Source organism: Oncorhynchus mykiss, chromosome 19 (genome assembly GCF_013265735.2).
Source record: "Oncorhynchus mykiss isolate Arlee chromosome 19, USDA_OmykA_1.1, whole genome shotgun sequence".
Taxonomy (NCBI): Eukaryota; Metazoa; Chordata; class Actinopteri; order Salmoniformes; family Salmonidae; genus Oncorhynchus; species Oncorhynchus mykiss.
The window spans coordinates 28,149,509-28,168,359 of NC_048583.1; the positions used below are offsets into that span (position 1 = coordinate 28,149,509).

Below are 18,851 nucleotides of genomic sequence, written 5' to 3' on the forward strand. Positions count from 1 at the left end.
AAAGAGAGAGGAAAGAGGAGAAAGAGAGGAGAGGGAGAGAAAAAAGAGAGGAAAGAGAGAGGAGGGGAAAGGAGGAAAGAGGGGAGAAAGAGAGGAAAGAGGGGAGAAAGAGAGGAGAGGAAGAGAAAAAAGAGAGGAAAGAGAGGAGAGGGGAAAGTGAGGAAAGAGAGAGGAAAGGAGGGGGAAGAGAGGGGAGAGAGGGGAGAGAGGAGAGAGAGGAGAGAGAGGAGAGAGAGGAGAGAGGAGAGAGGAGAGAGGAAAGGGGAGGAGAGAGAGGAGAGAGGAGGGAGAGGAGAAAGAGAGGAAAGAGGAGAAAGGGGAGAAAGAGGAGAAAGAGGAGAGGGAGAGAAAAAAGAGAGGAACGAGGAGTAAGAGAGGAAAGAGGAGTAAGAGAGGAAAGAGGAGTAAGAGAGGAGAGGAAGAGAAAAAAGAGGAAAGCGAGGAGAGGGAGAGAAAAAAGAGGAAAGAGAGGAGAGGGAGAGGAGAGAGAGGAGAGAGGAGGGAGAGGAAAGAGGGGAGAAAGAGAGGAAAGAGAGGAGAGGAAGAGAAAAAAGAGAGGAAAGAGGAGTAAGAGAGGAAAGAGGAGTAAGAGAGGAAAGAGGAGTAAGAGAGGAAAGAGGAGTAAGAGAGGAAAGAGGAGTAAGAGAGGAAAGAGGAGTAAGAGAGGAGAGGAAGAGAAAAAAGAGGAAAGAGAGGAGAGGGAGAGAAAAAAGAGGAAAGAGAGGAGAGGGAGAGGAGAGAGAGGAGAGAGGGGAGAGAGGAAAGAGGGGAGAAAGAGAGGAAAGAGAGGAGGAAGAGAAAAAAGAGAGGAAAGAGAGGAGAGGGAGAGAAAAAAGAGAGGAACGAGGAGTAAGAGAGGAAAGAGGAGTAAGAGAGGAAAGAGGAGTAAGAGAGGAGAGGAAGAGAAAAAAGAGGAAAGCGAGGAGAGGGAGAGAAAAAAGAGGAAAGAGAGGAGAGGGAGAGGAGAGAGAGGAGAGAGGAGGGAGAGGAAAGAGGGGAGAAAGAGAGGAAAGAGAGGAGAGGAAGAGAAAAAAGAGAGGAAAGAGGAGTAAGAGAGGAAAGAGGAGTAAGAGAGGAAAGAGGAGTAAGAGAGGAAAGAGGAGTAAGAGAGGAAAGAGGAGTAAGAGAGGAAAGAGGAGTAAGAGAGGAGAGGAAGAGAAAAAAGAGGAAAGAGAGGAGAGGGAGAGAAAAAAGAGGAAAGAGAGGAGAGGGAGAGGAGAGAGAGGAGAGAGGGGAGAGAGGAAAGAGGGGAGAAAGAGAGGAAAGAGAGGAGGAAGAGAAAAAAGAGAGGAAAGAGAGGGGAGGGAGAGAAAAAAGAGGAAAGAGAGGAGAGGGAGAGGAGAGAGAGGAGAGAGGGGAGAGAGGAAAGAGGGGAGAAAGAGAGGAAAGAGAGGAGAGGAAGAGAAAAAAGAGAGGAAAGAGGAGTAAGAGAGGAAAGAGGAGTAAGAGAGGAAAGAGGAGTAAGAGAGGAAAGGAGTAAGAGAGGAGAGGAAGAGAAAAAAGAGGAAAGAGAGGAGAGGGAGAGGAGAGAGGAGAGAGGGGAGAGAGGAAAGAGGGGAGAAAGAGAGGAAGAGAAAAAAGGAAAGAGAGGAGAGGGGAAAGTGAGGAAAGGGAGAGAAGAGAGGGGAGAGGGGAAAGACAGGAAATGGAGAGGAGAGAGAGGAGAGAGGGGACTGAGGAAAGGGGAGGAGAGAGAGGAGAGAGGGGACTGAGGAAAGGGGAGCAGAGAGAGAAGAGGGGGGGGGGGAGAGAGGAAAGAGAATGAGAAAGAGAGGAGAGAGGAGAAAGAGAGGAAAGAGGAGAAAGAGGAGAGGGAGAGAAAAGAGAGGAAAGAGGAGTAAGAGAGGAAAGAGGGGAGAAAGAGAGGAGAGGAAGAGGAGAGAGGGGAGAGAGAGGAAAGAGAGAATGAGAAAGAGGAGAAAGAGGAAAGAAAGGAGAGAGGAAATAGAGGAGAGAGAGGAAAGAGAGGAAAGAGAGAGGGGAGAGGGGAGGGGAGAGAGGAAAGAGGGGAAAGAGGAGAGAGGGTAGAGAGGGGAGAGGAGAGAGGAAAGAGAGGAAAGAGAGGAAAGAGGGGAGAGAGGGGAGTGAGCGATAGAGAGGGGAGAGAGAGGGGTGAGAAATCGAGAAAGGAGAGAGGAAGGAGAGAGGAAATGGGGGAGAGAGGAGAGAGGGGAGGGGAGGGAGGAAAGAGGGGAGAGAGAAGAGAGGGGGAAGAGAGAGGAGAGAGAGGAGAGAGGGAGGAAAGCGAGAGAGAAAGAGAGAGGGAGGAAAGCGAGAGAGAAAGAGAGAGGGAGGAAAGCGAGAGAGAAAGAGAGAGGGAGGAAAGCGAGGGGATAGAGGAAAGAGAGGATAAAGAGGAAAGAGAGGAAGAAGAGATAGGGGGAGAGAGAAAAAAGAGAAAAGAGAGGAAAGAGGACAGAGGGGAAAGAGAGAGGGGAGAGAGAGGAATGAGAGGGGAGAGAGCGATAGAGGGGACAGAGGGGTGAGAAAGGGAGAAAGGAGAGAGAGGAAAGAGGGGAGAGAGAAGAGAGGGGGGAGAGAGAGGAGAGGAGAGAGGAAAGAGGAAAGAGAGAGGAGAGAGGGGAAAGAGAGAGGAGAAAGAGGAAAGAGAGAAAAAGAGAGGAAAGAGGAGAGAGGGGGAGAGGGGAGTGAGAGGGCGATAGAGGGGACAGAGGGGTGAGAAAGAGAGAAAGGGGAGAGGAAGGAGAGAGAGGAGAGAGAAAGAGAGGGAGAGAAAAAAGAGGAAAGAGAGAGGAGAGAGGGGAGGGGAGAGAGGCGAGAGAGGGGAAAGAGGAAAGAGGGGAGAGAGATGAGAGAGGGGAAAGAGGAAAGAGGGGAGAGAGAGGAGAGAGGAAAGAGAGGAGAGAGGAGAGAAAAAAAGAGGAAAGAGAGGATAGGGGAAAGAGAGGAAGAAGGGGAGAGAGAGGGGAGAGAGGAAAGGGGAGAGGGGAGGGGAGGAGAGAAAGAGAGAGGGAGGAAAGCGAGGAGAGAGGGGGAGAGAGGAAAGAGGAGAAAGAGGAGAGGAAAGGAGGTAAGAGAGAGGAGGGGAAAGAAGGAAAGAGGGGAGAAAGAGGAGAGGAAGAGAAAGAGAGGAGAGGGGAAAGTGAGGAAAGCGGAGGAGAGAGAGGGGGGAGAGAGAAAAAAGAGAGGAAAGAGAGGAGAGGGGAAAGAGAGGAAAGGGAGAGGAGAGAGGAGAGGGGAAGGAGAGGAAAGAGAGAGAGGAGAGAGGGGAGAGGAAAGGGGAGGAGAGAGAGGAGAGAGGGGGGAGAGAGGAAAGAGAATGAGAAAGAGAGGAGAGAGGAGAAAGAGGAATGAGGAGAAAGAGGAGGGAAAGAAAAAAGAGAGGAAAGAGTAGGAGAGGAGAAGGAGAGAGAGGAGAGGGAGAGAAAAAAGAGAGGAAAGAGGAGTAAGAGAGGAGGCAGAGAAAAAAGAGAGGAAAGAGGGGAGAAAGAGAGGAAAGAGGGGAGAAAGAGGAGGGGAAGAGAAAAAAGAGGAAAGAGAGGAGAGGGAGAGGAGAGGAGAGAGAGGAAAGAGAGAATGAGAGGGGAGAGAGAGGGGTGAGAAATTGAGAAAGGAGATAGGAAAGGGGGAGAGAGGAGAGAGGGAAGGGGAGGGAGGGAGGGGAGGGAGGAAAGCGAGAGAGAAAGAGAGAGGGAGGAAAGCGAGAGAAGAGAGGAGCGAGGAAAGAGAGGGGATAGAGGAAAGAGAGAGGAGAAAGAGAATGAGAGGAAAGAGAGAGGAGAAAGAGAAAAGAGAGAGGAAGAAGAGAGGGGGAGAGAGAAAAAAGAGAAAAGAGAGGATAGAGGAGAGAGAGGGGAAAGAGAGAGGAAGGAGAGGGGAGAGAGCGATAGAGGGGACAGAGGGGTGAGAAAGGGAGAAAGGAGAGAGGAATGAGAGAGAGGAAAGAGGGGAGAGAGGAGAGAGGAAAGAGGAGAGATGGGAGAGAGGAAAGGGGAGGAGAGAGGGGAAGAGAGAAAAAAGAGAGGAAAGAGAGAGGAGAGCGGAAAGAGAGGAAAGGGAGAGGAGAGAGAGGAGGGGAAAGAGAGGAAAGGGAGAGGAGAGAGGGGAGAGAGGAAAGGGGAGGAGAGAGAGGAGAGAGGGGGGAGAGGAAAGGGGAGGAGAGAGAGAGGAGAGAGGAGAAAGAGAGGAAAGAGGAGAAAGAGGAGAGGGAGAGAAAAGAGAGGAAAGAGGAGTAAGAGAGGAAAGAGGGGAGAAAGAGAGGAGAGGAAGAGGAGAGAGAGAGGAAAGAGAGAATGAGAAAGAGAGGAAAGAGGAGAAAGAGACGAAAGAGGAGAAAGAGAGGAGAGGGAGAGAAAAGGGAGAGGAAAGAGGAGTAAGAGAGGAGAGGGAGAGAAAAAGAGTTAAGAGAGGAGGGGAAATAGATGAAAGGGGAGGAGAGAGAGGAGAGAGGAGAGGAAAGGGGAGGAGAGAGGAAAGAGAGAATGAGAAAGAGAGGAGAGAGGAGAAAGAGAGGAGAGGGAGAGAAAAAAGAGAGGAAAGAGAGGGGAGAGAGGAAAGAGGAAAGGGGAGGAGAGAGAGGAGAGAGGAGAGGAAAGGGGAGGAGAGAGGAAAGAGAGAATGAGAAAGAGAGGAGAGAGAGGAGAGAGGGGGGGAGAGAGGAAAGAGGAGAAAGAGGAGAGGGGGAGAAAAAAGAGAGGAAAGAGGAGTAAGAGAGGAGAGGGAGAGAGAGGAGAGGGAGATAAAAAAGAGAGGAAAGAGGAGTAAGAGAGGAGAGGGAGAGAAAAAGAGGAGAGGGGAAAGAGAGGGGGAGAGGAAAGGGGAGGAGAGAGGAAAGAGATAATGAGAAAGAGAGGAGAGAGGAGAAAGAGAGGAAAGAGGGGAGAAAGAGAGGAGAGGAAGAGAAAAAAGAGGAAAGAGGAGAGGGAGAGGAGAGAGAGGGGAGAGAGGAAAGAGAATGAGAAAGAGAGGAAAGAGGAGAAAGAGAGGAAAGAGGAGAAAGAGAGGAAAATGAGAAAGAGAGGAAAATGAGAAAGAGAGGAGAGAGAGAGAAAAAGGAGAGGATAGAGGAAAAGAGAGGAAAGAGGAGTAAGAGAGGAGAGGGAGAGAAAAAAGAGGAAAGAGAGGAGAGGGGAAAGAGAGGAAAGGGAGAGGAGAGAGAGGAGAGAGGAGAGGAAAGAGGAGAAAGAGGAGAGGGGGAGAAAAAAGAGAGGAAAGAGGAGTAAGAGAGGAGAGGGAGAGAGAGGAGAGGGAGATAAAAAAGAGAGGAAAGAGGAGTAAGAGAGGAGAGGGAGAGAAAAAGAGGAGAGGGGAAAGAGAGGGGGAGAGGAAAGGGGAGGAGAGAGGAAAGAGATAATGAGAAAGAGAGGAGAGAGGAGAAAGAGAGGAAAGAGGGGAGAAAGAGAGGAGAGGAAGAGAAAAAAGAGGAAAGAGGAGAGGGAGAGGAGAGAGAGGGGAGAGAGGAAAGAGAATGAGAAAGAGAGGAAAGAGGAGAAAGAGAGGAAAGAGGAGAAAGAGAGGAAAATGAGAAAGAGAGGAAAATGAGAAAGAGAGGAGAGAGAGAGAAAAAGGAGAGGATAGAGGAAAAGAGAGGAAAGAGGAGTAAGAGAGGAGAGGGAGAGAAAAAAGAGGAAAGAGAGGAGAGGGGAAAGAGAGGAAAGGGAGAGGAGAGAGAGGAGAGAGGAGAGGAAATGGGAGGAGAGAGGAAAGAGAGAATGAGAAAGAGAGGAGAGAGGAGAAAGAGAGGAGAGGGAGAGAAAAAAGAGAGGAAAGAGAGGGGAGAGAGGAAAGAGGAAAGGGGAGGAGAGAGAGGAGAGAGGGGGGAGAGAGGAAAGAGAATGAGAAAGAGAGGAAAGAGGAGAAAGAGGAGAGGGAGAGAAAAAAAGAGAGGAAAGAGGAGCAAGAGAGGAGAGGGAGAGAAAAAGAGGAGAGGGGAAAGAGAGGAAAGGGAGAGGAGAGAGAGGAGAGAGGGGGGAGAGGAAAGGGGAGGAGAGAGGAAAGAGATAATGAGAAAGAGAGGAGAGAGGAGAAAGAGAGGAAAGAGGGGAGAAAGAGAGGAGAGGAAGAGAAAAAAGAGGAAAGAGGAGAGGAGAGAGGGGAGAGAGAGGAAAGAGAAGAAAGAGAGGAAATTGGAGAAAGAGAGCCAAGAGGAGAGGAAGAGAAAAAGAGGAGAGGGGAAAGAGAGGGGGAGAGGAAAGGGGAGGAGAGAGGAAAGAGATAATGAGAAAGAGAGGAGAGAGGAGAAAGAGAGGAAAGAGGGGAGAAAGAGAGGAGAGGAAGAGAAAAAAGAGGAAAGAGGAGAGGGAGAGGAGAGAGAGGGGAGAGAGGAAAGAGAATGAGAAAGAGATGAAAGAGGAGAAAGAGAGGAAAGAGGAGAAAGAGAGGAAAATGAGAAAGAGAGGAAAATGAGAAAGAGAGGAGAGAGAGAGAAAAAGGAGAGGATAGAGGAAAAGAGAGGAAAGAGGAGTAAGAGAGGAGAGGGAGAGAAAAAAGAGGAAAGAGAGGAGAGGGGAAAGAGAGGAAAGGGAGAGGAGAGAGAGGAGAGAGGAGAGGAAATGGGAGGAGAGAGGAAAGAGAGAATGAGAAAGAGAGGAGAGAGGAGAAAGAGAGGAGAGGGAGAGAAAAAAGAGAGGAAAGAGAGGGGAGAGAGGAAAGAGGAAAGGGGAGGAGAGAGAGGAGAGAGGGGGGAGAGAGGAAAGAGAATGAGAAAGAGAGGAAAGAGGAGAAAGAGGAGAGGGAGAGAAAAAAGAGAGGAAAGAGGAGCAAGAGAGGAGAGGGAGAGAAAAAGAGGAGAGGGGAAAGAGAGGAAAGGGAGAGGAGAGAGAGGAGAGAGGGGGGAGAGGAAAGGGGAGGAGAGAGGAAAGAGATAATGAGAAAGAGAGGAGAGAGGAGAAAGAGAGGAAAGAGGGGAGAAAGAGAGGAGAGGAAGAGAAAAAAGAGGAAAGAGGAGAGGAGAGAGGGGAGAGAGAGGAAAGAGAAGAAAGAGAGGAAATTGGAGAAAGAGAGCCAAGAGGAGAAAGAGAGGAAAGAGGAGAATGAGAGGAAAGAGGAGAAAGAGAGGAAAGAGGAGAAAGAGAGGAAAGAGAGGAGAGGGAGAGAAAAAGGAGAGGAAAGAGGAAAAGAGAGGAAAGAGGGGAGAAAGAGAGGAGAGGGAGAGAAAAAAGAGGAAAGAGAGGAGAGGGGAAAGAGAGGAAAGGGAGAGGAGAGAGAGGAGAGAGAGGAGAGAGGAAAGGGGAGAGGAAAGGGGAGGAGAGAGGAAAGAGAGAATGAGAAAGAGAGGAAAGAGGAGAAAGAGAGGAGAGGGAGAGAAAAAATAGAGGAGAGGAAAGAGAGGGGAGAGAGGTAAGAGAGAATGAGAAAGAGAGGAGAGAGGAGAAAGAGAGGAGAGGGAGAGAAAAAAGAGAGGAAAGAGAGGGGAGAGAGGAAAGAGGAAAGGGGAGGAGAGAGAGGAGAGAGGAGAGGAAAGGGGAGGAGAGAGGAAAGAGAGAATGAGAAAGAGAGGAGAGAGAGGAGAGAGGGGGGGAGAGAGGAAAGAGGAGAAAGAGGAGAGGGGGAGAAAAAAGAGAGGAAAGAGGAGTAAGAGAGGAGAGGGAGAGAGAGGAGAGGGAGATAAAAAAGAGAGGAAAGAGGAGTAAGAGAGGAGAGGGAGAGAAAAAGAGGAGAGGGGAAAGAGAGGGGGAGAGGAAAGGGGAGGAGAGAGGAAAGAGATAATGAGAAAGAGAGGAGAGAGGAGAAAGAGAGGAAAGAGGGGAGAAAGAGAGGAGAGGAAGAGAAAAAAGAGGAAAGAGGAGAGGGAGAGGAGAGAGAGGGGAGAGAGAGGAAAGAGAATGAGAAAGAGAGGAAAGAGGAGAAAGAGAGGAAAGAGGAGAAAGAGAGGAAAATGAGAAAGAGAGGAAAATGAGAAAGAGAGGAGAGAGAGAGAAAAAGGAGAGGATAGAGGAAAAGAGAGGAAAGAGGGGAGAAAGAGAGGAAAGAGGAGAAAGAGAGGAAAGAGAGGAGAGGGAGAGAAAAAGGAGAGGAAAGAGGAAAAGAGAGGAAAGAGGGGAGAAAGAGAGGAGAGGGAGAGAAAAAAGAGGAAAGAGAGGAGAGGGGAAAGAGAGGAAAGGGAGAGGAGAGAGAGGAGAGAGAGGAGAGAGGAAAGGGGAGAGGAAAGGGGAGGAGAGAGGAAAGAGAGAATGAGAAAGAGAGGAGAGATGAGAAAGAGAGGAGAGGGAGAGAAAAAATTGAGGAGAGGAAAGAGAGGGGAGAGAGGAAAGAGAGAATGAGAGAGGACAAAGAGAGGAAAGAGAGGAGGAAGAGAGGAGACGAAGAGAAAAGGAGAGGAAAGAGAGGAGAGGGGAAAGAGGAAAGGGAGAGGAGAGAGAGGAGAGAGGGGATAGAGGAAAGGGGGAGGAGAGAGAGAGGGAGGAAAAGGGGAGGAGAGAGAGGGGACAGAGGGGTGAGAAAGGGAGAAAGGAGAGAGAGGAAAGAGGGGAGCGAGAGGAGAGAGGAAAGAGGACAGAGGAAAGAGGGGAGAGAGAGAGGAGAAAGAGAGGGGAGGAGAGAGGGGAGAGAGGAAAGGGGAGGAGAGAGGGGAGAGAGGAAAGGGGAGGAGAGAGAGGAGAGGGGGGAGAGAGGAAAGAGAATGAGAAAGAGAGGAGAGAGGAGAAATGGAGGAGAGGGAGAGAAAAAGAGGAAAGAGAGGAGAGGGGAAAGAGGAAAGGGGGAGGAGAGAGAGAGGGAGGAAAGGGAGAGGAGAGAGAGGGAGGAAAGGGAGAGAGGAGAGAGGAAAGGGGTAGGAGAGAGGGGAGAGAGGGAGGAAAGCGAGAGGAGAGAGAGGGGAGAGGAAAGAGGGGAAAGACAGGAAAGACAGGAGACAGAGGAAAGGGAGAGGAGAGAGAGGGGAGAGAGGAAAGGGGGAGGAGAGAGGGAGGAAAGCGAGAGGAGAGAGAGGGGAGAGGAAAGGGGAAAGACAGGAGAGAGAGGAAAGGGAGAGGAGAGAGGCGAAAGAGGGAGGAAAGAGAGAATGAGAGAGAGAGGAGAGAGGGGAAAGAGGTAGGAGAGGAGAAAGAGAGGAAAGAGAGGAGAGAATGAGAGGAGAGAGAATGAGAGAGAGGAGAGAGAGGAAAGAGAGGAAAGAGGGGAGAGAGAGGATAGGAAAGAGAGGAGAGAGAGGAGAAAGGGGAAAGAGAGGAGGGGGGAGAGAGAGAGAAAAGAGAGGAGAGAGAGAGGAAAGGGGGAGGAGAGAGGGGAGAGAGGGGAGAGGAAAGAGGGGAAAGAGGAAAGAGAGAAGAGAGGAAAGGGAGAGGAAAGAGGGGAAAGAGGCAGGAGAAGAGAAAGAGAGGAGAGGAGAGAGAGGAGAGAGGAGAGGGGAGAGAGGAAAGCGGAAGGGGGAGAGAGAGGGGGGAGATAGAGGGACGAAATCGAGAGGAGGAAAGAGAGGAGAGAGGAGAAAGGGGAAAGAGAGGAAAGAGAGAAAGAGGGAGGAAAGCGAGAGGAGAGAGGAAAGAGAGAGGATAGGAAAGAGAGGAGAGAGAGCAGAAACGGGAAAGAGAGGAAAGAGGGGGGATAGAGAGAGGAAAGAGAGGAGAGGAAAGAGAGAGGAGAGGAAAGAGAGGGGAGGGGAGAGAGGAAAGAGAAGAGAAAGAGAGGAAAGAGGAGATGAGGGAGAGAAAAAAGAGAGGAAAGAGGAGAGAGAGAATTATAGAGAGAGAGAGAGAGAGAGAGGAGAGATAATGAGAGAGAGAGAGGAGAGATAATATGAGAGAGAGAGATAATATGAGAGAGAGAGAGAGATAATATGAGAGAGAGAGAGAGAGAGAGAGAGAGATAATATGAGAGAGAGAGAGATAATATGAGAGAGAGAGAGAGAGAGATAATATGAGCGAGAGAGAGAGAGAGAGAGCGAGATAATATGAGAGAGAGAGCGAGAGAGAGAATATGAGAGAGCAAGAGAATGAGAGAATGAGAGAGAAAGAGAATGAGAGAGATGAGCGAGACACTTGACTTTTCCTCTCTAGCAGTATCACTATGCAACAGCAGGACTGCTGAAAACCCCTTAAGCCTCGGAATAAGGACAACATTTAAATGATGTTGTAAAGCCTTATCCATTATAAAAAGGGATATGTGTCTATGAAATGGGACATATAGAAAAGGGGAAGCACACTATGATAGCCTAGAACCAAACTAATATACATGGCACCACACAAGCTCCATGTACACAATATGCCAATCAGGTTAGGCAGACCAAATAATTCCATCACAATCTCCCCTCTACTGACTGGGCTAGCATTACAAGACCGCCGTGTACAGACACACACACACACACACACACACACACACGACAGAACCGCCATGTGTACATACACAGGATCCGAGTGGCTGGATGGCACTGCAGCCTGAGGGCTCCCTGCTCTTTCCCCTCTTAACTCAATCATACTAAAGTTTCACTCTCGCCCATCCGAGCCTAACTCACTTCCTCTCCTCATCCCTTTCCTTGTTCACCCACCCCCAACACCCCTCAAGCCCTAGCCTCCATCACTCCACAGAAATCAGCCAAATCAGAACCCAACCCAAACCATAGAAAAAACATATTTGGCCACAATATCTACTGAAAACATGGCAAAAAAAGTTCAAATAATGACTTGGACGAAGTTTCTTGGTGATGATTTGGGCATGACATTTAAAACATGCTAATATCAGGTTGAGTTACAGTCGCTATTGGTTGAAAAAAAATGCTACATTTAGCGGATGCCGGCAGTGACCATTTAAACAAACAGAGCATGAAACATCCTGAGGGGTACAGAGCCAAACTAATGGGCTACGCAAATCACCCTGAACTAGGCTGCAAGCGAAGGACCGCAAAACCTCGTCATTGTTAGCGTCTCCCTTCCCTGGGAGGTTGAACATACGTCCACTCCATATCTACAGTATTTGATGCACTGCCGATTTTGCAGGTTTTCCTACTTACAAAGTATGTAGAGGTCTGTAATTTTTATCATAGGTACACTTCAACTGTGAGACGGAATCAAAAACAAAAATCCAGAAAATCACATTGTATGATTTTTAAGTAATTAATTTGCATTTTATTGCATGACATAAGTATTTGATACATCAGAAAAGGTACAGAAACCTTTGTTTGCAATTACAGAGATCATTTGTTTCCTGTAGTTAATGACCAAGTTTGCACACAATGCAGCAGGGATTTTGGCCCACGCCACCATACAGACCTTCTCCAGATCCTTCAGGTTTCGGGGTTGTCGCTGGGCAATATGGACTTTCAGCTCCCTCCAAAGATTTTCTATTGGGTTCAGGTCTGGAGACTGGCTAAGCCACTCCAGGACCTTGAGATGCTCCTTATCACTCCTTAGTTGCCCTGGCTGTGTGCTTCGGGTCGTTGTCATGCTTGAAGACCCAGCCACAACCCATCTTCAATGCTCTTACTGAGGGAAGGAGGTTGCTGGCCAAGATCTCGCGATACATGGCCCCATCCATCCTCCCCTCAATACGGTGCAGTCGTCCTGTCCCCTTTGCAGAAAAGCATCCCCAAAGAATGATGTTTCCGCCTCCATGCTTCACGGTTGGGATGGTGTTCAAATCAAATCAAATGTATTTCTATAGCCCTTGGTACATCAGCTGATATCTCAAAGTGCTGTACAGAAATCCAGCCTAAAACCCCAAACAGCAAGAAATGCAGGTGTAGAAGCACGGTGGCTAGGAAAAACTCCCTAGAAAGGCAAAACCTAGGAAGAAACCTAGAGAGGAACCAGGCTATGAGGGGTGGCAAGTCCTCTTCTGGCTGTGCCGGGTGGAGATTATAAGGGGTTGTACTCATCCTTCTTCCTCCAAACACGGCGAGTGGAGTTTAGACCAAAAAGCTATATTTTTGTCTCATCAGACCACATGACCTTCTCCCATTCCTCGTCTGGATCATCCAGATGGTCATTGGCAAACTTCAGACGGGCCTGGACATGCGCTAGCTTGAGCAGGGGGACCTTGCGTGCGCTGCAGGTTACTAATGGTTTTCTTTGAGACTGTGGTCCCAGCTCTCTTCAGGTCATTGACCAGGTCCTGACGTGTAGTTCTGGGCTGATCCATCACCTTCCTCATGATCATTGATGCCACACGACGTGAGATCTTGCATGGAGCCCCAGACCGAGGATGATTGACCATCATCTTGAACTTCTTCCATTTTCTAATAATTGCGCCAACAGTTGTTGCCTTCTCACCAAGCTGTTTGCCGATTGTCCTGTAGTCCATCCCAGCCTTGTGCGGGTCTACAATTTTATCCCTGATGTCCTTACACAGCTCTCTGGTCTTGGCCATTGTGGAGAGGTTGGAGTCTGTTTGATTGAGTGTGTGGACAGGTGTCTTTTATACAGGTAACAAGTTCAAACAGGTGCAGTTAATACAGGTAATGAGTGGAGAACAGGAGGGCTTCTTAAAGAAAAACTAACATGTCTGTGAGAGCCGGAATTCTTACTGGTTAGTAGGTGATCAAATACTTATGTCATGCAATAAAATGCAAATTAATTCCTTTAAAAAAAATCATACAATGTGATTTTCTGGATTTTTGTTTACCTATGATAAAAATTACAGACCTCTACATGGTTTGTAAGTAGGAAAACCTGCAAAATCGGCAGTGTATCAAATACTTGTTCTCCCCACTGTACTTCCCGAACCTTGCTCTGTTCTCTGTTATAGGACTTTGACACTACACATCCACTCTGGGCTGTTACAACGATGCCGTTTTGTTTACGGCCGCGTTGTATTGTACATGCTCAGAAAGGTTAATGACTAGCAGATGCAACGTTGGTTATGTTCTAGCTGCGATCGGGGGGGGGGGTCAGGCATGTTGTGTTGTTGGGTTCAATGCAACATGCCAGGCTCGCTGCTTCTTGGTGAACAGAACCCACCAACAGCCCAATGGAGCAGAGGGTGTTCGGCCCCGTGTGTGAGCGCTGTGCACCACCAGTGTTTGGTTGGCTCTGAAATGTATGAGCAAAATCATTTCATGCACAAGCGGCAAGGAATCTCACTCACATCTCCCGCATTGCTAAGAGTAGGACTGTGTGTGTGCGTGTGTGTGTGTGTGTGTGCAGGCTGGTTTACGCAAGCATCACTCCAACGCAAAGCTGCTGGAACAGTTTCCAAGTATTTGTGTAAGTCTTTTCCACACATCCCCCCCAGCGGTTCCTGCTAGAAAAACAGCAAATGGGGGAAAAATAAACGGGGTGGGAAAAGCAGCAAAAACGAATTAAGGTGAGCGACACTGAGTAGAGAAGGACACCCTCCTAGGTAATACCACACAGTCCCAGATCAACCCATAGCCCCTAACCCCTACAGGTAGGCTACCTGTGTAACTCTATGCAATACGGTGAGAATTCCATCTTACCCTCTGATCTATCTTCTCAGATCTCTATCTTCTCAGATCTCTATCTTCTCAGATCGATCACGGACACAAGTGGGTCTATTTGCTTCTTGTTTTTTATTTGTTTTCATTCCATGATGTCAAAGTGACAGAGTAACACGTCTGTGAGAGTCTGCAAGGGCACACTATCAACCTGCGACGAGAAAGCACAGGAACACAGGGTAGGGAAGCTCGACGGCGACAGGGACACTAATTTCTTCGCGGTCAGACTGTCAGCGAGGAGAGACGGAGGGGTTTGAAAGTCAGGGCAGGTCATTTGGCAACCATCTATGTCATGCCCCGCTGGACTCCGGTTGTGTCTCTTAATTAGTCGGGGGGGGGGGGGGGGGGGGGAGTAACACCCTCCATCAACATCCAACGACTAATAGCCTGGTAGTCATTAGTGCACAAAACGTAGCAAAACGTTTCAGCAATGGAAAAAAAAAACGCACGCGTTTCTTATTGGACAAGTACAGTCCCTCGTCTCTCTCTAAAGTCTATTTTCCTCCCTTTGGTGCCTATTGAATACGACCCTGCTCCAGCCACAGCCCTGGCCATTTATTTCCTGCCACTGCCTCTTGCTGCCCAGCCCGGCCCAGTACAATGATGAATGGCCACAAGCTCCATTCAATTACGCCCAAAGTGCGAAGAGGCAGGAACAATGGAAACTGTCCTGGGCTGTGCTGCCGTGAGCGCGGCAGGCACAGGGCCGTACTGGGCACAGGCCAGCCCCCTCTTGCATTCTTTGCGACAATTTAGGCTAATTAGCATCAACTCCTGCTTCATCCATCATCCTCCTCAAGAAACATAAACCAAGTGTCAGCTCTAGCGTAACAAACAGATCGCCCAGCTACTTAACACAAATTATTCTTACATGAAACGCCGCTTCTCAGGCAACATTCCCCCCCTTTAGGCCATCTGGGGCGAACAGAGAGAGACAGAAAGAAAGAGAGAGAGAGAGAGAGACAGGGAGAGAGAGAGAGAGAGAGAGAGCTATTAAAATTGAAGACATATGTTTCAGTCAAGTTCAACTCCCCAGACTAGCTGTGGCTGACGCGGTGACAGTTTCCCCCCCATCAGTGGAAGGGGTGTGTGTGTGTGTGTGTGTGTGTCTAAGGCTGATGGATTGCAACCTGTTGTAATAAAATAAAATGTAAATAAAGTGTCCAGGTAAATGTACAAAGTGGCTGAGCTTAGTCCCCGGATGCTGGAGCTTGGCTTGGGCTTGGGCTTGGACCACCCCCCCCCCCCCCCCCCCCCCCCCCCGATTGACACCTCTGGGTAAGTTACTGTGACTATAGAGAAGACAGAGTGCTGTCTGTCAATGTTTTATTGGCTTTCAGAAGTACCAGCCATTTTGATACATAGAGATATGACATAATATAAACCTTATCATAAGACTGTATAAAGGCCCACCATACAAGTTATAAAGCATTATATAAGGCTTTAAGTTTTTTTTTAAAAGGGAGGGACAAGCTTTGTCAATGTGGTATTAATGACACTCAACAACTGACACATTAAGACATGTTAAGTGGGCCCAGAAATGTGCCCCTAAAAAAAGAATTGAAATAAATCAACATTTAAAGAACCCAGACATAGTTTGATCAAATTTACAGGGTTTATTTTAATTAAAACTAAAAGGAGCCGGTTGACACTCTCTGGAAATTCCCCAACAAAATGTAAAACATACTAATACTGTTAAAGAATCAACATTCAAGACGTTGCGGTTTCATTAAAATGCAATTCTACACATTCCTTTCAATCTTATCTCTTTCCATCAGTTATGGGGCCTAACTGATACACAAATGGAAACTAATTGACATTAATTAATTTAGAGTAAATAATGCGTCTTAGATTGAATGCAATGCAGAACACTGCTGACTCTGCATTGCTGAAATGTATGAATGTACCAGAGGTAGGTTGTGAAAATTATTTGAATACTATCCAAACCCCTCCCCTGTGTTGGAGCCTTATTTTAAAACTGATTATATAGTTTTTTCCCCTCATCAAGCTACAGAAAATACCCTATAATGACAAAGCAAAAACTGGGTTATAGAAATTATTGCAAATGTATTTTAAAAAAACAACTGAAATATCACACAAGTATTCAGACCCTTTACTCAGTACTTTGTTGAAGCACCTTTGGCAGTGATTAATACCTCGAATCTTCTTGGGTAGGACGCTACAAGCTTGGCACACCTGTATTTGGGGAGTTGCTCCCATTCTTCTCTGCAAATCCTCTCAAGCTCTGTCAGGTTGGATGGGGAGCGTCGCTGCACAGCTATTTTCAGGTCTCTCCTGAGATGTTCGATTGGGTTCAAGTCCCGGCACTGGCTGGGCCACTCAAGGACATTAAGAGACTTGTCCCAAGCCACTCCTGCGTTGTCTTGACTGTGAGCTTAGGGTCGTTGTCCTGTTGGAAGATGAACCTTCGCCATAGTCTGAGGTCCTGAGTGTTCTGGAGCAGGTTTTCATCAAGGATCTCTCTGTACTTTGATCTGTTCATTTTTCCCTCGATCCTGACTAGTCTCCCAGACCCTGCCTATGAAAAACATCCCCACAGCATGATGCTTCTGCCACCACCATGCTTCACTGTAGGGATGGTGCCAGGTTTCCTCCTGATGTGACTCTTCGCATTCAGTCCAAAGAGTTCAATCTTGGTTTCATCAGACCAAATAATCTTGTTTCTCATGGTCAGAAAGTCTTTAGGTGCCTTTTGGCAAACTCCAAGCGTGCTGTAATGTGCCTTTTACTGAGGAGTGGCTTCGATCTGGCCACTCTACCATAAAGGCCTGATTGGTGGAGTGCTGCAGAGATGGTTGTTCTTCTGGAAGGTTCTCCCATCTCCACAGAGAAACTCTAGAGCTCTGTCAGAGTGACCATTGGGTTCTTGGTCACCTCCCTGACCAAGACCCTTCTCCCCCGATTGCCCATTTTGGCCATGCGGCTAGCTCTAGGAAGAGTCTTGGTGGTTCCAAACATCTTCCATTTAAGAATGAAGGCCACTGTGGTCTTGGGGGGCCTTCAAAGCTGCAGAAGTTTTGTGCCTCGACACAATCATGTCTCGGAGCTCTATGGACAATTCCTTCGACCTCATAGCTTGGTTTTTACAATGACATGCACGGTCAACTGTGTGGCCTTATATAGACAGGTGTCTGCCTTTCCAAATCATGTCCAATCAATTGAATTTACCACAGGTGGACTCCAACCAAGTTATAGAAACTTCTCAAGGATGATCAATGTAAACAGAATGCACCTGAGCTCAATTTTGAGTCTTATAACAAAGGGTCTGAATACTTAAGTAAATAAGAGTTCTGGGGGTTTTTTTGTTGCAAAAATCTCTAAAAACTTGTTTTAGCTTTGTCATTATGGGGTATTGTGTGTAGATTGATTAGGATGTTTTGTATTTAATCCATTTTAGAATAAGGCTGTAATGTAATAAAATGTGGAAAAAGTAAAGGGGTCTGAATGCATTCCGAATGCACTACACTATGGCACCAAAAGTATGTGGACACCTGCTTGTCAAACATCTCATTCCAAAATCATAGACATTAATATGGAGTTGATCTCCCCTTTGCTGCTATAACAGCCTCCATTCTTGATTTGCTCAGTGACTTGCTTCCATTCAGCCCCAAGAGCATTAGTGAGGTCGGACACTGATGTTGGGCGATTAGGCCTGGCTCGCAGTCAGCGTTTCAAATCCTCCCAAAGATGTTCGATGGGGTTGAGGTCAGGAATCTGTGCAGGTCAGTCAAGTTCTTCCAAACAAACCATTTCTGTATGGACCTCGCTTTGTGCACGGGGGCATGGTCATGCTGAAACAGGAAAGGGCCTTCACAAAACTGTTGCCACAAAGTTGGAAGCACAGAATTGTCTAGATTGTCATTGTATGCTGTAGTGTTAAGATTTACCTTCAACGGAACTAAGGGGCCTAGCCTGAACCATGAAAAACAGCCTCAGATCATTATTCCTCCTCCACCAAACTTTACAGTTGGCACTATGCATTGGGCCAGGTAGCGTTCTCCTGGCATCCACCAAACCCAGATATTCCGTTGGACTTCCAGATGGTGAAGCGTGATTCATCACTCCACTGCTCCAGAGGCCAATGACGGCGACCTTTACACCACTACAGCCGACACTTGGCATTGCGCATGGTGATTTTAAACTTGGTGCGGCTGCTCGGCCATGGAAACCCATTTCATGAAGCTCCAGATGAACTGTTCTTGAGCTCACATTGCTTCCAGAGGCAGTTTGGAACTCGGTAGTGAGTGTTGCAACCGAGGACAGACGATTTGTATGCGCTACATGCTTCAGCACTCAACGGTCCCATTCTGTGAGCTTGTGTGGCCAACGCCGTCGCGGTTGAGCAATTGTTGCTCCCAGTCGTTTTCACTTCACAATAACAACACTTACAGATGACCGAGGCAGCTTTAGCAGGGAAGACATTTGAAGGTCACTGAACTCTTCAGTGAGGCCATTCTACTGCCTGTTTGTCTATGGAGATTGCATGTCTGTGTGCTCGATTTTATACACCTGTCAGCAATGGGTGTGGCTGAAATAGCCGAATACACTAATTTGAATGGGTGTCCACATACTTTTGTATATATAGTGTATACACACACACACACACACACACACGCTTAATTTGTCAATTTTCCATTTCCTTTTTGATGTGATGCAGCGTGTGACATACTCAGCTAATTAGCGAGGAAGTTTGGCAGGAGAGGCTTGTTGTTTTTAGAGGACCGATGGCAAACCTCTCGCTCCCACCAGCACAGCATTGCTTGCTAACTATGAACTCTGCAAACTCACAATGACAAATAAACCCCTCCTCTGCTATGTTTCAAATGACACCCTATTCCCTGCATAGCGCACTACTCTTGTCCAGGGCATGGGGCCCTGGTCAAAAGTAGTGTGCCGTGTAGGGAATACGGTGCCATTTAGGACATAGACATAAACACTCACTCCCTTCCCCTCCTCTCAACAGCTAAAAATGCCACTCTTAAAAAGAACAAAAATGGAGCTAAATCAAAACGACAGTGGGTCATCTCTCTTTCCTCTCGACATTTTATTCCACAGGGAAATGCACCACGGTGAGACAGGGGAAAGAATCACAGAACCCGTCTGACCTTGGTTATAATATTATTTGAAATCATTTTAATTCGCTGGGCTTATCGAGCTTTCCTATTAGAATGAAACCAATAGAAATTCCCCAAAAGGGTAAAAGTAGCATTTAAGGAGGTGGCAACTCCAGGCAAGCTAAAGAAAATAATACAAGTATTTGAAAGCTTTCAAATGTTATTTCAACCCAGGTCTGGAACCAGTTCTGACAGGTATGTAGCCTATGGCAGCATCCCAAATGGCATCCTATTCCCTGCATAATGAACTACCTTTGACCTGAGCCCTATGGGGAATAGGGCTACTATAGAGGGCAGTGGTTCCCAAACTGGGGGTCCAGGTGGGTCACGGGACGACATTGTGTGTTGGAAAAATATACAGTACCAAG

At 47.8% G+C, this 18,851-nt stretch overlaps 1 protein-coding gene across 6 annotated transcripts in view; it reads right to left on the reverse strand.

Moving 5' to 3' along the window:
- slc25a21 (solute carrier family 25 member 21) overlaps nt 1-18,851 on the reverse strand; it is a 276,710-nt gene that overhangs the window by 229,503 nt on the left and 28,356 nt on the right. For 2 of the 6 annotated variants that reach the window (XM_036954588.1, XM_021573850.2), the window contains exon 3: nt 14,220-14,263. The exons of the other annotated variants lie outside the window; for them this stretch is intronic. In XM_036954588.1, coding sequence (XP_036810483.1) covers nt 14,220-14,263 — 44 coding nt within the window. The remainder of the gene's footprint in view (nt 1-14,219; nt 14,264-18,851) is intronic. 6 annotated transcript variants of the gene reach the window in all.